At 46.1% G+C, this 19,022-nt stretch overlaps 1 protein-coding gene across 2 annotated transcripts in view; it reads left to right on the forward strand.

The window, feature by feature from the left end:
- The window catches only part of NEDD4 (NEDD4 E3 ubiquitin protein ligase), an 81,264-nt gene extending 64,625 nt beyond the window's left edge, over positions 1-16,639 (forward strand). For both annotated transcript variants that reach the window (XM_067471205.1, XM_067471204.1), the window contains 12 exons: positions 2,745-2,810; positions 5,320-5,549; positions 5,639-5,760; positions 5,861-5,931; positions 6,292-6,387; positions 6,501-6,574; positions 6,686-6,746; positions 10,441-10,500; positions 10,859-10,966; positions 11,071-11,167; positions 13,378-13,450; positions 16,064-16,639. In XM_067471205.1, coding sequence (XP_067327306.1) covers positions 2,745-2,810; positions 5,320-5,549; positions 5,639-5,760; positions 5,861-5,931; positions 6,292-6,387; positions 6,501-6,574; positions 6,686-6,746; positions 10,441-10,500; positions 10,859-10,966; positions 11,071-11,167; positions 13,378-13,450; positions 16,064-16,166 — 1,161 coding nt within the window. In that variant the 3' untranslated portion in view covers positions 16,167-16,639. The remainder of the gene's footprint in view (positions 1-2,744; positions 2,811-5,319; positions 5,550-5,638; positions 5,761-5,860; positions 5,932-6,291; positions 6,388-6,500; positions 6,575-6,685; positions 6,747-10,440; positions 10,501-10,858; positions 10,967-11,070; positions 11,168-13,377; positions 13,451-16,063) is intronic.
- Positions 16,640-19,022: the final 2,383 nt, after the last annotated feature.

A 19,022-nucleotide genomic window follows, 5' to 3' on the forward strand; every position in this document is an offset into this window, starting at 1 on the left:
AATTTGAAATGAACCAGTATTCAGGAGATTTTACCCAGTTCCCAATTTTAAAAAGAACTGGCCGATTTGCAATGGAGGTTGCCGATTAGGAACCAAATTTACCATCAAGTTGGAAGGGAGGCTGTTCAATTGCACCTCCTCCTTAATTAAGAAAGTAATAGCTTAGTAGTAATTACACTGTATATACTGTAGCGTGACTGGAGAGAAGAATGTAGATTTATTTGGTTACTTTTCCCTGCGTTTCTGCCACCACGTGAGGTAAGTTGTAATATTGTGAGAAATGGCACTTTGGACACAGAATAGACAGAGCTGAGGCAATCTTCAAATAAAAGTTAACAATTTTATTAAGTACACAGCGTGTGGTTGCAAGACGTAACTTTTCCTTGTTGCACTTGGAATAATACTTGTAACTTTAACAGTTCATTCTTTCAAGTAACACAGTAGCTTTCTGACGTAGAGCACTTGTTTCAGACAAAGTTTCCATACAGGGATGTTTCCCTTAGTTCAGGGGTCAGGAACCTTCGGCCCTCCAGGTGTGGTGGACTTCAACTCCCACAATTCCTTGAGGCTCGGCATTCGCCCCAAAGGCTTACCTTGGCCTCAAGGAATTGTGGGAGTTGAAGTCCACCACACCTGGAGGGCCGAAGGTTCCCCATGCCTGCCTTAGTTGATCCTCCCTAGATCAAATACTAAGTAAACTATTCTTTAGCCTCTCCTTAGACTAAAAGAATACCAGCTATGTTTCACCATTCGGCTGCACTAGCCTGAGAAACTTCCAGTAGCCAAACCCAGCTTTTCAAAGCCTCAAAGCTTTGCTTCACAAGTCACTCCGCCACCTTTCCTTTCCTTCTCTCCCAACTCCTCACTCCTCTGAACCTAAACCCGGACTGCTCACTCCTCTAAACCTAAACCCTAACTGATTTTTAACTGTCGTTTTTTCAAACTCTCCCCTCTAAGCTCCTCCCACTTCCCTCTCTCTTGCATCGGTCTCCATGGCAACGCACATGGAGGACTCCTCTGACTTAGGCCGCTCCAGCATTACTGCAGCCAATCTAAACACAAATACAGTTAAAATCATACAATTTATAATCAACTCCTGTACAATCATGTATTATGTTTTTTAGTTTTATTTTTAATTGTATATTATATATTTTAGTTATATAATAATAATAATAATACTGCTTTATTTATACTCCGCTACCATCTCCCTGGTGGCGCAGTGGGTTAAAGCGCTGAGCTGCTGAGCTTGTTGATCGAAAGGTCGCAGGTTCGATTCCGGGGAGCGGCGTGAGCTTCCGCTGTCAGCCCTAGCTTCTGCCAACCTAGCAGTTCAAAAACATGCAAATGTGAGTAGATCAATAGGTACCGCTCCGGCGGGAAGGTAACGGCGCTCCATGCAGTCATGCCGGCCACATGACCTTGGAGGTGTCTATGGACAACGCTGGCTCTTCGGCTTAGAAATGGAGATGAGCACCAATCTCCAGAGTCAGACATGACTGGACTTAATGTCAGGGGACTACCTTTACCTTTTTACCATCTCCCCAGGGGACTTGGTTCAGCTTACAGGAGGCCGAGCCCAAAATACAACAGTGCAAGCAATTTAAAACAACAAAATGTTTTGGTGGTAGCCCCGCCCATTCTCCCATGGTTATATAAATAGCCGGTAGGCGGGGCTGCCGCTCCAGTTCTTTCTTTCCGCCACAGGCAGCAGCAGTTAGGAAGTTTATATAGTTTATATTATATCTGTGTGTCTGTTATTTATATTTCGTGTGTGTGTATATATATATATATATATATATTAGGCTTGGGTAACAACGGAAAAATTTGGTTCTAAACTCGTTTCGTTTGTAGGGTGCGATGGTGTTTCGTTTTTTGTTTTTGTTTTTTTGGACTTCCGAAATTGTCCTTTTCAAAATTTTGAAATTTATGAAATTTCGTAAATTTCGAATTGATTCGTTAATGGCGGACGCGATTGCGCAATATGCTAAAAAACCTCCAGATGGGACAGGGGGAACTTCTGAAGTTTCCCTCTACCTCTGTTGTTGACTGTTGGTGTGATAAAGCAAACAACAACTATATTATATTATATTATATTATATTATATTATATTATATTATATTATATTATATTATATTATATTATATTATATTATTTTTATATTATTATAATATTATTATAATATTATTATATTATATTGTTGTATATTATATTATAATATTATTATATTATATTATTGTATATTATATTATTATATATTATATTATATATTATTATATTATATTATATATATTATATTATATGTTATTATATTATATTATTATATTATTGTATATTATATTATTATAATATATTGTATTATATATATATTATTATATTATATTACGAAAATAATTACGAAAATAATTACGAAAATTGGAAAATTTGTTTCGATTCTTAATTACTCCTCACACTATTCCTGCATGGCTCAGTATTGGATTGTAAGCTAATTAAAATACGAATTAATAACGAATTACGAAATTAACGAATGAAACCGCCCAAATTATATTTTTTCTCTATTATGCCTTTGTGTGTCTTACTATTTATATTTTATTATTATTTATGGTTTATCGCTATGTATTATTTTAATGTTTAACTCTATATTTTTGCATCTCTATTATGTCTATGTGTGTGTCTGATTATTAATATTATGTATATTTCATTTATTATTATTATTCCCCTCCTTCTCCCTCTTTTTCTTTCCAAAGGCTGTGCCTTACTCCAGAGACTACAAACGGAAGTATGAATTCTTCAGGAAAAAGCTTAAAAAGCAAGTAAGTTGCAGAGAGCTCGCACGTCCTCCTCTAGCCATGACCTGCTTTTTACAAAATGGTTAAAAATGTGTTAACTTGGCACTGGCTTTTGCGCATTTCTGTCCATTTACCCCCATGAATCCTGTTCGTTTTCAAGACAAAAACGTACCAGTCTTGAGGTTGCCACTGGACTCTCTGCCATTTGTGCCGGCGTTCTTCGTAGGCACGTCCAAGGTCACGTGGCCAGCATAACTGGCCAATTTGGGCTTGCCCAAGGAGACTTATGGAACCCAGTAGGTTCCGGAATGCTCTGAGGGATCTGGAGCCTGCCAGCGACTCGATCGGTGTGCAGGTGGACACATGGAATATCAGGCTATCCAATGCACTCGACGAGATCGCCCTTAGATGCCCTCTCAGACCCCGCCGAAATCAGTCTCCTTGGTTCACCGAGGAACTTCGACTGATGAAGCGGGAAAAGAGACTGCTGGAGGGCGTGTGGCGAGAACTCCGTGACGGAGCATCAAGATCAGCTTATGAGGCATTTAGGGAGTCCTATGAGCATGCAATCACAGAAGCAAAGCGTGTATATTATGCTTCTTTGATAGCATTTGCTAGCTCATACCCGGCAAAATTGTTCAAAATAATTCGATCTCTAACGACGGTTCCTACCGTCCCCAAAAGCGGTGATCAGGCCCCTTCAGCCGAGGTTTTTCAGAGATGTTTTGCAGACAAGATCTCGCTACTTCACTGGGACCTCCCTGCCACAATTGATACAGTGAGAGAACTTCAGACTCTGTGGCCGCTTGCTCGGCCCGTCCTCGACCGGTTCATCCCGCTGGACGATAGGCTCTTAACTGCAGCTAGATGGACCACTTGCTCCCTTGATCCATGTCCCTCTTGGTTGGTGAAATCCTGCTTGGAGGGACTACGTGACCCTCTGTTGAAGATCATAAACAGCTCCCTTGAGCAAGGAGTCTTTCCAGAGGGTTTAAAAGAGGCGGTGGTCTCTCTCTCCCCTGCTGAAGAAACCAGGCTTAGATTCTTTGGTCCCCTCCAGTTACTGCCCAGTTTCGAATCTCTCGTTCCTGGGCAAGGTGATGGAGAGGGCAGCAGCCGAGCAGTTGTAGCAATTCCTAGACGGTACAGAAGATCCCTTCCAGTCTGGCTTCCGTGCGGGGCATGGGACAGAGACTGTGCTGGTCTCCATCACGGATCACCTTCGATGCCAGCTTGACCAGGGTGGGTCAGCATTGCTTGTGTTATTGGATCTCACAGCAGCATTGGACACAGTCGACCATCATCTCTTGACCCACCGCCTCGCTGTTGCTGGAGTCAGGGGGACAGCTTTAAACTGGCTCTCCTCCTTTTTTCACAACCGTGGACAGCGAGTGGAGAGGGGAGGCCTGGTCTCCGAGAGGTCCCCCCTCTCTCTCTTGTGGGGTTCCTCCTCAGGGGGCCATTCTCTCCCCTCTCTTGTTTAACATCTCTATGCGACCACTTGCTCAGCTGGTCCGAGGTTTTGGGCTGGCGTGTGACCAGTACGCTGATGACACTCAGCTGGTGCTGAAGATGGAAGGCCGACCGGACTCTGTACCCGATTGTTTCCATCAGTGCCTCAAGGCCGTGACTGGATGGCTGTGTGCCAGCAGGTTGAGGGTGAACCCGGCAAAGACGGAGATCCTATGGCTGGGTCAACCAGGCAGTGGGGATGTCCAGCTGCCTACCGTGGATGGCGAGGCGCTATGCCCGTCCTCGTTGGTCAAGAGTCTGGGAGTCCTTTCGGACCCTCTGCTGAGGATGGAGGCCCAGGTCTCTCTCCGCCGTGAGCAGAACCGCCTTCTTTCTTCCACCTGCGGCAGGCTAGACGGCTGGCCCCCTCCCTCTCCAGGGACGACCTGGCTATGGTGATCCAGGCCACGGTCACCTCCAGACTGGACTACTGTAACGCCCTCTACATTGGCCTTCCTCTGTCGGTGATCCGGAAGCTCAAGCTGGTACAAAATGCAGCTGTTCGGCTTCTTGCGGGAATTCCGATGAGATGCCACATCACCCCGATCTTCCTGCAGCTGCATTGGTTACCCATTCAGCACCGGATCACTTTCAGAGGGATGGGACTCCCCTTGAAGGCCTTGCATGGTCTGGGGTCGATGTACCTGAGGGACCGCCTCACCCCCTCCCAACCCCAGAGATCCCTCCGTTCTGAGGACCAAGATCTATTGGAAGTCCCCAGTGTCAAGACCTTGCGTCTAACAGCAACCAGGCGCAGAGCCTTCACAGCAGTGGCACCATCACTCTGGAATACTCTGCCACCTGAAGTCCGTGCCTTGTGGGATTTATCAGCTTTCTGCAGGGCATGTCAGACATACCTGTCTTACATGCCTATATATCAAAACACACCATTGTAATGACATGCATGCACCAAAACACAGTCAACATTCAGCAGTGTTAATAGACTGCAACTCCAAAATGTGGGATTTGCCGCTCTTCTTTGGTGACTAGTCCTCAAGGCCCGTTCCCCGTTCCCTTCCAGAGCGACGTTCCCAGTAAGTTTGAGATGAAGCTGCACCGCTCGGCCATCTTTGAGGATTCCTACCGGCGGATCTCTGCGGTGAAGAAGCCCGAGCAGCTCAAGGCCCGGCTTTGGATCGAGTTTGACGGGGAGAAGGGCTTGGACTACGGCGGGGTGGCCCGGGAGTGGTTCTTCCTCCTCTCCAAGGAGATGTTCAACCCCTACTACGGGCTCTTTGAGTATTCGGCCACGTGAGTGAGAGCGAGAGCCGGTGGGTGGGTCCATCTTTGACGGGACGCAACTCACGCCTGGTCTCCTCCTCCTCCTCCTTCCCTTCCAGGGACAACTACACCCTGCAGATCAACCCCAACTCCGGCCTCTGCAACGAGGACCACCTCTCCTACTTCAGGTTCATCGGCCGCGTGGCCGGCATGGCCGTCTTCCACGGGAAGCTCTTGGACGGTGGGTGCCGAGCCTTGGCTGAGCGGGCCGTGGGGTTCCCCAAATGGCCAAATGGCATTCGCCAACCCTTCCCTCATTCTTCCTCTCCTCCTCCCTCAAGGTTTCTTCATCCGGCCTTTCTACAAAATGATGCTGCAGAAGCCCATCACTCTTCACGACATGGAGTCTGTGGTGCGTACTCGGCCTGGCTTGGATGGGGGGCTCTCTCTCCCTCCCTTCCTCCCGCCTTCCTCTTTCTGGAAGTGTGGGGAAGCATGCGGGGAATTTGGAAGTGCGGGGAATGCGGAAGTGCGGGGAAGCATGCGGGGAATGCAGAAGTGCAGGGAAGCATGCGGGGAATGCAGAAGTGCTTCAACAGCGTCGCAGATGGACGATGAAAGCGACAGCTCCCCTGGCGGCCAGAAAAAGTTAAATAGCCTCTGTCTATGTCTGTATATGTTTGTATGTCAAAAATTGGCATTGAATGTTTGCCATATATGTGTACACTGTAATCCGCCCTAAATAAAGAAATAAATTCCTATTAAACTCCAGGACAGTGAATACTACAGTTCCCTGATGTGGATCCTTGAAAACGACCCTGCGGAGCTGGACCTCCGGTTCACGGTGGACGAAGAGCTCTTTGGCCAGGTCTGTTGCCTTGTGGGGCCTTCGGGGAGGGAATCCATGGGGGGTTTCATGCTGTGGGTTGAGCCCGGTTGCGTGGCCATGCGCTCAGTGCGCATTCATCCCGTTCCCCACAGACGCACCAGCACGACTTGAAGAGCGGAGGCTCCGAGGAGGTGGTCACCAACGCCAACAAGCAGGAATACATCCAGTAAGTGCTCCCGCGCCCTGCGTCCTGGCACCGCTCTCCGGGAAACCCACCTTGTCTGAAATCTGGCCGTTTCCTGTATTTAAAATTGAATTCCTTCTTCCATTTTTGCAGCCTTGTGATACAGTGGCGCTTTGTGAACAGGATACAGAAACAGATGGCTTCCTTCAAAGAGGTATCGAAATAGAGGAGGATATTTTTTGAATCAATACCCTCAGAGTGAGGAGGAGGCTGGGTGGCCATCTGTCGAAAGGGCTTTGGGTGTGCTTTTCCTGCCTGGCAGAAAAGTTTTGGACTTGATGTTAAGGGGTTTCCTTCCAACTCTAGGGTCCGGGTATGATGGTGATGATGATAATGATTATTGTTATTATTACTATTCAGGGGCTGGATGGCCATCTGTCAGGAAGGCTTTGGCTGTGTCTTCCTGCCTGATAGAAAGGGGTTGGACTGAATGACCCTTTGGGTCTTTTGCAAGTCTATGATTCCACAGTGCAATTATTATTACCGTATATGTTGTTATTATATGTTGTAAGCAAGGGATGGATGGCCATCTGTTGGGAGGGCTTTGATTGTGTCTTCATGCTTGGTAGAAGAGGTTTGGGCTGGATGGCCCTTTGGGTCTTTTGCAAGTCTAGGTTTCCATGGTGCTATTATTATTATTATTATTATTATTATATATTAATATTGTATGTTGTTGTAGTTATTGTTAAGCTAAGGCTGGCTGGTCATCTGTCGGGAGAGCTTTGTGTCTAACTGGCAGAAGGGGGTTGGACTGGATGGCCCTTCATGTCTTTTCCAAGTCTGATTCCATTGTGCTTTTTTATTATTATTATTATTATTATTATTATTATTATTGTTATTATTGTATTAGATATTATTATTTTTATTGTATTAGTCATTATTATTATTATTATTATTATTATTATTATTATTATATCCAAATCTGATTCCATTGTGCTTTTATATTATTATTATTATTATTATTATTATTATTTTTATATCCAAGTCTGATTCCATTGTGCTTTTATATTATTATTATTATTATTATTATTATTATTATTATTATTATTATTATATGTTGTTGTTGAAGGCTTTCTGGAACATGACCATACAGCCCAGAAAAATCACAGCAACCCGATGTTGTTTATTTATTTATTTATTTGCTTTATTTCTATACCGCATATTTCAGCCCGGACAGGCGACTCAATGCGGGTGTTGTTAAGCAGGGTCTGGATGGCCATCTGTTGGGAGGGCTTTGTGTCTTTCTACCTGGCAGAAGGGGGTTGGACTGGATGGCTCTTTGTGTCTTTTCCAAGTCTGATTCCATGGTGAATAATAATAATAATAATAATAATAATAATAATAATAATATGTTGTTGTTGTTGTTGTTGTTGTTGTTGTTGAAGGCTTTCTGGAACATGGCCATACAGCCCAGAAAAATGACAGCAATGTTGTTGTTGTTAAGCAGGATCTGGATGGCCATCTGTTGGAAGGGCTTTGTGTCTTTCTACCTGGCAGAAGGGGGTTGTTTGTGTCTTTTCCAAGTCTGATTCCATGGTGTATTATTATTATTATTATTATTATTATTACTATTATTATTATTATATGTTGTTGTTATTGTTAAAGGCTTTCTGGAACATGGCCATACAGCCCATAATAATCACAGCAACCCAATGTTGTTGTTGTTGTTAAGCAGGGTCTGGATGGCCATCTGTTGGGAGGGCTTTGTGTCTTTCTACCTGGCAGAAGGGGGTTGGACTGGATGGCTCTTTGTGTCTTTTCCAAGTCTGATTCCATGGTGAATAATAATAATAATAATAATAATAATAATAATAATAATAATATGTTGTTGTTGTTGTTGTTGTTGTTGTTGTTGTTGAAGGCTTTCTGGAACATGGCCATACAGCCCAGAAAAATGACAGCAATGTTGTTGTTGTTAAGCAGGATCTGGATGGCCATCTGTTGGAAGGGCTTTGTGTCTTTCTACCTGGCAGAAGGGGGTTGTTTGTGTCTTTTCCAAGTCTGATTCCATGGTGTATTATTATTATTATTATTACTATTATTATTATATGTTGTTGTTGTTGTTGTTGTTAAAGGCTTTCTGGAACATGGCCATACAGCCCATAATAATCACAGCAACCCAATGTTGTTGTTGTTGTTAAGCAGGGTCTGGATGGCCATCTGTTGGGAGGGCTTTGTGTCTTTCTACCTGGCAGAAGGGGGTTGTTTGTGTCTTTTCCAAGTCTGATTCCATGGTGTATTATTATTATTATTATTATTATTATTATTACTATTATTATTATTATATGTTGTTGTTGTTGTTGTTGTTGTTGTTGTTGTTGTTAAAGGCTTTCTGGAACATGGCCATACAGCCCATAATAATCACAGCAACCCAATGTTGTTGTTGTTGTTAAGCAGGGTCTGGATGGCCATCTGTTGGGAGGGCTTTGTGTCTTTCTACCTGGCAGAAGGGGGTTGGACTGGATGGCTCTTTGTGTCTTTTCCAAGTCTAATTCCATGGTGTTTTTAATAATAATTATTATTATTATTATTGTATTAGATATTATTATTATTATTATTATTGGAGCCCCCGGTGGCGCAGTGGGTTAAACCCTTGTGCCGGCAGGACTGAAGACCGACAGGTCGCAGGTTCAAATCTGGGGAGAGCGTGGATGAGCTCCCTCTGTCAGCTCCAGCTCCTCATGCAGGGACATGAGAGAAACCTCCCACAAGGATGGTAAAACATCAAAACATCCGGGCATCCCCTGGGCAACGTTCTTGCAGATGGCCAATTCTCTCACACCAGAAGCAACTTGCGTTTCTGATACCATAAATTTTTATTATTATTATTATTATTAGGTTCTTGTGGTTTTTTTCGGGCTATAGGGCCATGTTCTAGAGGCATTTCTCCTGACGTTTCGCCTGCATCTATGGCAAGCATCCTCATTATTATTATTATTATTTGTTGTTGTTGTTGTTGTTATTGAAGAAGGCTTTCATGGCCAGAATTACTGGGTTGCTGTGAGTTTTCTGGGCTGTATGGCCATGTTCCAGAATGCTTCTGGAATATGGCCATAGGTAAAGGTAGTCCCCTGACATCAAGTCCAGCCATGTCTGACTGGGGGGTGGTGCTCATCTCCATTTCTAAGCTGTAGAGCCAGCGTTGTCCATAGACACCTCCAAGGTCATGTGGCCAGCATGACTACATGGAGTGCCGTTACCTTCCCGCCGGAGCGGTACCTATTGATCTACTCACATTTGCATGTTTCCAAGTCGATGTTGTCCATAGACACCTCCAAGGTCATGTGGCCAGCATGACTACATGGAGTGCCGTTACCTTCTCGCCGGAGTGGTACCTATTGATCTACTCACATTTGCATGTTTCCAAGTCGATGTTGTCCATAGACACCTCCAAGGTCATGTGGCCGGCATGACTACATGGAGTGCCATTACCTTCCCGCCAGAGCGGTAGCTATTGATCTACTTACTTTGCATGTTTCCTAACTGCTAGGTTGGCAAAAGCTAGGGCTGGCAGCGGAAGCTCACGCCGCTCCCTGGATTCGAATCAGCAACTTTTCGGTCAACAAGCTCAGCGCTTTAACCCACTGCGCCACTGGGGGCCATATAGCCCAGAAAACACACAGCAACCCGATGTTGTTGTTATTGTTAAGCAGGGTTTGGATGGCCATCTGTTGGGAGGGCTTTGGCTTGGCCAAAGGGGTTTGGCCTGCGTGGCCCTCATCAAGGTTTCTTCCAAGTCTGTGAAGCTCTGATCCGAAGCCGTGGATGTCCCTTGGGCTCTGTCCTTGCTCCCAAAGCGCATGGACCCATCTGTGCTGAGTCCGCCTTCCCGCTCTCCTCTCTTCCAGGGCTTTTTTGAACTCATCCCGCAGGACTTGATCAAGATCTTTGACGAAAACGAACTGGAGGTAATTAAGGCACGGCTCCCCTTTTGCTCCCTTCCTCAGTCTCCCCGCTTTCCTTCTCTTGAGGCTCCATTAGTCCTTCGTGTCTTTCCCTCCAACTAGACCAGGCATGGGGAAAACTTGGGCCCTCCAAGTGTTTTGGCCTTCAACTCCTGCAATTCCTAACAAGAGTTGAAGTCCAAAACACTTGGAAAGGCCCAAGTTGGCCCTGAACTAAACACTAGAGGCAGGAGATCACCAAGGCTTCCTCCTCTTCAGCCTGGAAAGAAGTGACGAGTGGAGTGCCACAAGCAGGGTCCGGTCCTGGACCCTAACCCTAACCCTGACCTCACATACAAAATCCACGCGTCTTTGCTTCCAGCTGCTGATGTGCGGCCTGGGCGACGTGGACGTGAACGACTGGCGGGAGCACACCAAGTACAAGGGCGGCTACAACGCCAACCACACCGTGATCCAGTGGTTCTGGAAGGTAAACAAATACCACCCCCCCCCCCAAGATGCCCTCAATGTGGGGGAGGTGGCTCGACCTTTGGGGCCTTCTGTCATTACCGCTCTGTGCCTCCTTTTCCGCAGGCGGTGCTGCTGATGGACTCGGAAAAGCGCATCCGGCTGCTCCAATTTGTGACGGGGACGTCACGGCTGCCCATGAACGGCTTTGCCGAGTTGTACGGTGGGTGCTGCCCTCTTCCCTCACAGCAATAACCAAGTGGTCATTGCTGTGTTTAGGCCAAGCATGGGCCAACTTTGGCCTTCCCTCCAGGTGTTATAGATGAATAGATGAATAGATAGATAAAATCCTAGCGTTGGAAGGAGCTCCAAAGAAGGCCATCCAGTCCAGCTCCCTTCTGACACAATAGATAGATAGATAGATAGATAGATAGATAGATAGATGCATAGATGCATAGATAGATGGATGGATTGATGGGTAGGTAGGTCGATAGATGCAAATACAGACAGACAGACAGACAGATTAATTGATGTGTGGATGGATAGGTAGGTAGATGCAAATACAGATAGATAAGTAGATCCATAGATAGATAGATGGATGGGTGAGTGGGTGGATGGATGGATGGATGGATGGATGGATAGGTACGTAGGTAGGTAGGTAGATGCAAATCAGATAGATAAATATATCCATAGATAGATAGATAGATAGATAGATAGATAGATAGATAGATGCATAAATAAATGGATGGGTGGGTGGGTGGGTGGGTAGGAAGATAGATGCAAATACAGACAGACAGATAGATAGATAGATGCATAGATGGATGGGTGGGTGGGTGGATTTATGGATGGATGGATAGATAGGTAGGCAGATCCTAATACAGATAAATATATCCATGGATGGATGGATGGATGGATGGATGGATGGTAGGTAGGAAGATAGATAGATAGATAGATAGATAGATAGATAGATAGATAGATGCAAATACAGATAGATAAATAGATCCATAGATAGATAGATAGATAGATAGATAGATAGATAGATAGATAGATAGATAGATAGATGGATGGATTGATGGGTAGGTAGGTAGGTAGGTAGGTAGGTAGGTAGGTAGGTAGGTCGATAGATGCAAATACAGACAGACAGATAGATAGATTAATTGATGTGTGGATGGATAGGTTGGTAGATGCAAATACAGATAGATAAGTAGATCCATAGATAGATAGATGGATGGGTGAGTGGGTGGATGGATGGATGGATAGGTAGGTAGGTAGATGCAAATCAGATAGATAAATATATCCATAGATAGATAGATGCATAAATGGATGGATGGATGGGTGGGTGGGTGGGTAGGTAGGTAGGTAGGTAGGTAGGTAGGAAGATAGATGCAAATACAGATAGATAGATAGATAGATAGATAGATAGATAGATAGATAGATGCATAGATGGATGGGTGGGTGGATGGATTTATGGATGGATAGATAGGTAGGCAGATCCTAATACAGATAGATAAATATATCCATGGATGGATGGATGGATGGATGGGTGGGTGGGTAGGTAGGTAGGTAGGTAGGAAGATAGATGCAAATACAGATAGATAGATAGATAGATAGATAGATAGATAGATAGATAGATAGATGCATAGATGGATGGGTGGGTGGGTGGGTGGATTTATGGATGGATGGATAGATGGATGGATAGATGGATGGATGGATGGGGAGGCAGGTAGGTAGATGCAAATACAGACAGACAGATAGATAGATGCATAGATGGATGGGTAGGTAGGTAGATAAATGCAAATACAGATAGATATATAGATCCATACATAGATAGATAGAATCTTAGAGTTGAAGGGGGCCCTAAAGAAGGCCATCGGTCCAGCTCCCTTCTGCCGTAACACATTGATAGATGATAGATAGATAGATAGATAGATAGAATCCTAGTTGGAAGAGACCCCCAAGGGCCATCCAGTCCAACCCCCTTCTACCATGATGGGAGTGCACTATCAGAGCCCTCCCAACAGATAGCCATCCAGCCTCAGCTTAGAAACCTCCAGAGAAGGACTCCAGGGTAGTATGGAAGTTCCTGGTTGTGAGGATGTTGAAGAAAGCGTGAGGTTCTAGTCTGGCAGAGAGCAATACATATTGGTTTTGAACTGAACCTTGAAGACACTTCCTCTGAATGACACCCTCCCTAGTCTGCCCAACATATGCCTGGCACCCTGGTTTAGGTGGGACCACAAACCACAATGGAATAGAGCCATAGAATTGGAGGAAACATCCAAAGACCATCCAGTCCACCCGCTTTCTCCAGAGGAGATAAGAGAGGGGAAATCATAGTATCCTAGAGTTGGAAGGGATTCTTTTTCGAGAGAGGGGGGGCTTACAAAAGCAGGTGGGGAATGTCTCTGAGTGGGCCTCCTCCCTTCCTTTTAGGCTCGAATGGACCACAGCTGTTCACCATTGAGCAGTGGGGCTCCCCGGACAAGCTGCCCAGAGCTCACACGTGGTAGGTGATGATGATGATGATATTGTTATTACTATTATTGACACAAAAGCACCGTATGTCACAGCAAACGGGATCTCTATGCTGGATTTCGTATCACAAAATCACAAGTCGAACCCTTCCCAAGCGTCTAGAACTGTGTGATGTATTTTCGAATGATGCGCATAGATCCAAGTCAGGCGGCCTTTTGCAGTTAACAGATCGTGATTTTGTCGATGTTTATTGTTTCCAAATGCCGGCTGAGATCTTTTGGCACGGTACCCAGTGTGCCAGTGACCACTGGGACCACCTGGACTGGTTTATGCCATCAGAGCCTTTGCCGTTCGATTTTGAGGTCTTGATAGTGGCTGCGTTTTTCCTGTTGTTTTTCCTCAACTGAAATGGCGACATCAATAATCCAGACTTTTTTCTTTTCCACAATCGTGATGTCTGGTGTGTTGTGTTCCAAAACTTTCTCAGTCTGGATTCGAAAGTCCCACAGGATTTTTGCATGTTCATTTTCCACAACCTTTGCAGGTTTATGATCCCACCAATTCTTTGCTGCTGGCAGGTGGTCCTTGTGACAGAAGTTCCAGTGAATCATCTGAGCTACAGAGTTGTGTCTTTGTTTGTAGTCTGGTTGTGCGATTTTCTTGCAACAGCTGAGGAGATGGTCCATGGTTTCATCCACTTCCTTGCACAGTCTGCATTTTGAGTCATCCACTGATTTTTCGATCCTGGCCTTAATTGCATTGGTTCTGATGGCTTGCTCCTGGGTTGCAAGAACCAGGCCTTCTTCTGTCTCCTTCTTCAGGGTCCCATTCATGAGCCATCACCAGGTCTTCTTATCAACTTTTCCTTCCATTTTGTCAAGGAACTGCCCGTGCAAAGCTTTGCTGTCGGCTCTGGTTTGGAGTGCAGTTTTCTTGTACTGACTCTTTGTCTGCTGTGCTTTGAGAAGTTTCCGATTACTGACTTCAATTAGAGCAGGTTCTTGGCTTTCCTTGACGTATTCTGCCAGGGTGGCCGTAGTCAGTCTCTTTCTCTGGAAAGTATAATATGAATGAGTTCCTGAGTTACTAAGCTCAGCAAAATAGCCCACTTATATACAAAATAGAAAATAAATCAGTACAGTGAATAATAGGACTGTTGAAACTTATTACACTGTTCAAATACACAGTAATCACTAACAATATTGTATGGGTTTTGTACAATCACTCTGAAACGGTAGCGACATCGCGTGTTCTTATTATATAGAGGAACCCCTCTCTCTTGTGGGGTTCCTCAGGGGGGCATTCTCTCCCCTTTCTTGTTTAACATCTCTATGCACCCACTTGCTCAGCTGGTTCAAGGTTATGGGCTGGAGTGTGACCAGTACGCCGATGACACTCAGCTGGTGCTGAAGATGGAAGGCCCACCGGACTCTGGACCCGATTCCTTCCATCAGTGCCTCGAGGCCGTGACTGGATGGCTGCGTGCCAGCAGGTTGAGGGTGAATCCAGCAAAGGCGGAGATCCTATGGCTGGGTCAACTGGGCAGTGGGGACGTCCAGCTGCCTACCCTGGATGGCGAGGCGCTATGCCCATCCTCGTTGGTTAAGAGCCCGGGAGTCCTTTTGGACCCTCTTTCTGCTGACGATGAAGGCCCAGGTCTCGCTCCGCCGTGAGCAGAACCGCCTTCTTTCTTCCACCTGCGGCAGGCTAGACGTCTGGCCCCCTCCCTGTCCAGGGACGACCTCGCTACGGTGATCCAGGCCACGGTCATCTCCAGACTGGACTACTGTAACGCCCTCTACATTGGCCTTCCTCTGTTGGTGATCCGGAAGCCCAAGTTGGGTCAAAATGCAGCTGCTCGGCTTCTTGCGAGAATTCCAATGAGATGCCACATCACCCCAATCTTACCCATTGAGCACCGGATCACTTCCAAAGGGATGGGACTCACCTTGAAGGCCTTGCATGGTCTGGGGCCGATGTACCTGAGGGACCGCCTCACCCCCTCCCAACCCCAGAGATCCCTCCATTCTGAGGACCAAAATTTGTTGGAAATTCCCAGTGTCAAGACCTTGCGTCTAACAGCAACCAGGCGCAGAGCCTTTACAGCAGTGGCACCATCCCTCTGGAATACTCTGCCACCTGAAGTCCATGCATTGTGGGACTTATCAGCTTTCCGCAGGGCTTGTAAGACATACCTGTTTCGACAGGCCTTTGATTTTTGATATTGCTGTTTTTAAATTGTTTTAAATTGTGTTTTTCATAGAATCAAAGAGTTCAGGCCCTGGCTTATATAGGGTAAACAGGAAGCAGAACAATGGGCCACTAATTGCTGGCCTGCACTGCTAGCTGAAAGAATGTAGCCTGCCCCGCCTCGCCTCTCAAACAAAGCAACAGTCAAAGCAGCTAATTTTAAACACTTACTCAGATTTCTAGTGCCCTCTAAGACAAGGCTTACCTGAAGCAGAAGGGAACAAAATGACTTCTTGCTTCCTCAACTTCTGTGGGAGCACAACTGTTCTTGTAAGCCGCTCCAAGCCCCAGGGGAGTGCTGGCATAGAAGTTCGAATAATAAATAAATAAATAAATATAGGTGGGCTGTTTTGTGGAGCTTCCCATCTCCATCTCTGCCTCTCTCCTTCTGCAGCTTCAACCGCCTGGACCTTCCTGCCTACGAGTCCTTTGAAGACCTGTGGGACCGGCTGCACTTGGCCATTGAGAATGCGCAGGGCTTTGACGGCGTGGACTGACCCCGGGCGCAGCCTATTTCCCAAGACTTTGACAAGTATTATTACGGGACTGCAAGTCGTGCATTTCAAGACGGGCCTTTGCATATCCGCTCCGGGGCCTTTGGGAACTACTGAAAGTGGAAGCTGTGAAGGAGCAGAGCTGCCTCTCTCTCTCTCTCTCTCTCTCTCTGGGTCTCTTCTCTTCCGAGGAACGCCATTGGAGCCTTGCTCTGGCTCCTTCCTCCAGACCTTCCAAAGCACCTTACTTACTCTTTGTATGTCTGTATTCCTAGTAACACCTCCAGATGTTTCCACCTCCTCAGAGGATCTCTCCAGAATGTACCCCAGTACCATGATGCACCTCCCAGCTCTTTGGCAGGTTGAAAGTCGACTCCATTATTTGTGTATTATTTTTTGGTTCAAATGTGCATTTTTAACACACATACCCCCTCCACTTTTCAGCAAACTAGGTTTCCCATCGTGATCCCTGTGAATCGCACATATGGTAGTTTCTGCGCCTGAGCAGACAGCTTCGGAACCTTCTAGATAGATTTGAAAAACTTTGGCGGTTGGCCCCGCCCACTCTCCCCTTGCGAGTATAAGCAACCGCCTCAGTTCTTTTGATCCGCCGCTCTGTCAGCAGCTAAGGACCTTCATCGTGTGACTCGCTTATTGGACTGCCAATCATGTCTGACTGGACTTTTTCTTCTTTGACGTTGTTTTCCTTTTTAATTGAAATGGCGGTCTTCGCTCCCCTGCTTCGGAACCTTCTAGATAGATTTGAAAAACTTTGGTGGTTGGCCCCGCCCACTCTCCCCTTGCGAGTATAAGTTGCAGGTGGGTGCGCCACCGCTTCAGTTCTTTCGCCCACCTGCTTCAGAACCTTCTAGATAGATTTGAAAAACTTTGGCGGTTGGCCCCGCCCACTCTCCCCTTGCGAGTATAAGCAACCGCCTCAGTTCTTTTGATCCGCCGCTCTGTCAGCAGCTAAGGACCTTCATCGTGTGACTCGCTTATTGGACTGCCAATCATGTCTGACTGGACTTTTTCTTCTTTGACGTTGTTTTCCTTTTTAATTGAAATGGCGGTCTTCGCTCCCCTGCTTCGGAACCTTCTAGATAGATTTGAAAAACTTTGGTGGTTGGCCCCGCCCACTCTCCCCTTGCGAGTATAAGTTGCAGGTGGGTGCGCCACCGCTTCAGTTCTTTCGCCCACCTGCTTCAGAACCTTCTAGATAGATTTGAAAAACTTTGGCGGTTGGCCCCGCCCACTCTCCCCTTGCGAGTATAAGTAGCAGGTGGGCGCGCCACCGCCTCAGTTCTTTTGCCCACCTGCTTTGGAACCTTCTAGATAGATTTGAAAAACTTTGGTGGTTAGCCCCGCCCATTCTCCCCTTGCGAGTATAAGCAACCACCTCAGTTCTTTTGATCCGCCGCTCTGTCAGCAGCTAAGGACCTTCATCGTGTGACTCGCTTAATGGACTGCCAATAATGTCTGAAGTCCAGTCAGGCATTATTGGCAGTCCAATAAGCGAGTCACACGACGAAGGTCCTTAGCTGCTGACAGAGCGGCGGATCAAAAGAACTGAGGCGGTTGCTTATACTCGCAAGGGGAGAATGGGCGGGGCTAACCACCAAAGTTTTTCAAATCTATCTAGAAGGTTCCGAAGCTGTCTGCGCAGGCGCAGAAACTACCGTATGTGCGAATTCACAGGTGATCACTCAGGAAACTAGAGTTACAGGTAAGCAACCTATATTTTTTGGCCTGGTTTCCTCGGGCGCTGCAGTGTTACGGGTGTCTCCGGGTCCTCGCTTACGGTTATTCTTGCGCCACGGAGAATACAGACACGTTTACAAGGTTTTATGGGCCAATTCCCTCCCTGGGGCCAAACGGGGCCCTGAATTGTGTTTACAGGTTCCTCTCCTCCCTTTCCCTCGAACCTGGCTGCCTTTTTTTATATAGATAGAGATATATATAGAGAGATATATATTTCCTCCGTGTTTAGCCTAGAAGCCAAATAGGATGCAGTTTCACCAAAGTCAGAGTAAACGGCGTGCAATTTTTAGGGAGAAATAGCACACATGAAGCTTCGGGGTTTTTTTTTGTACAACCGTTCGTGATATTTTGATACAACCGATCAGGGCCGACGTCTGGTTTTAAAGACTTCTGTATCAGGGTTGACGCTTGCCTTCAGGCAGAGAAGGACGAGGCGCGCACACACGCATGTTATGGTCTGCCGAGATGGATTTGAATGTAACTGAGTCCTTCAGCCTCACCAATGAAGAATCTTGAAAAGGTAAATAAAGTTTATTCTAATAGCTTTGCTCTTGGCTCTTTCTCTTTAAGTCACCCGTTAGGCACAAGTATTCTTGTATTACATTTTTAACAACAACAAACAGACAAAACACATAATTTGCAAGCTTGCTAGTTGACTAAATGTCCTTTGACCAGTATCTGGCCCCTTGGAGTGGCTCTGGTGTTGCCGCAAGAAGGTCCTCCATCAGCCATTGGTTGAGGTTCCGGGTTTGAGCCTGCCACTTTTGGACTCTCGCTTGCTGAGGTGTTCAAGCGAGTGTCTCTGTAGATCTAAGAAAACTATTTCTTGATTTAAGTCATTGACGTGCTGGCTGATACCCAAACAGGGGATGAGCTGGAGATGTCTCTGCCTTGGTCCTTTCACTCTTGGCTGCTAACCCCTGCCACTTTTGGACTCTCGCTTGCTGAGGTGTTCAGGCGAGTGTCTCTGTAGATCTAAGAAAACTATTTCTAGATTTAAGTCGTTGACGTGCTGGCTGATACCCAAACAGGGGATGAGCTGGAGATGTCTCTGCCTTGGTCCTTTCACTATTGGCTGCTAACCCCTGCCACTTTTGGACT

Source organism: Anolis sagrei, chromosome 9 (assembly GCF_037176765.1).
Source record: "Anolis sagrei isolate rAnoSag1 chromosome 9, rAnoSag1.mat, whole genome shotgun sequence".
NCBI classification, from domain to species: Eukaryota; Metazoa; Chordata; class Lepidosauria; order Squamata; family Dactyloidae; genus Anolis; species Anolis sagrei.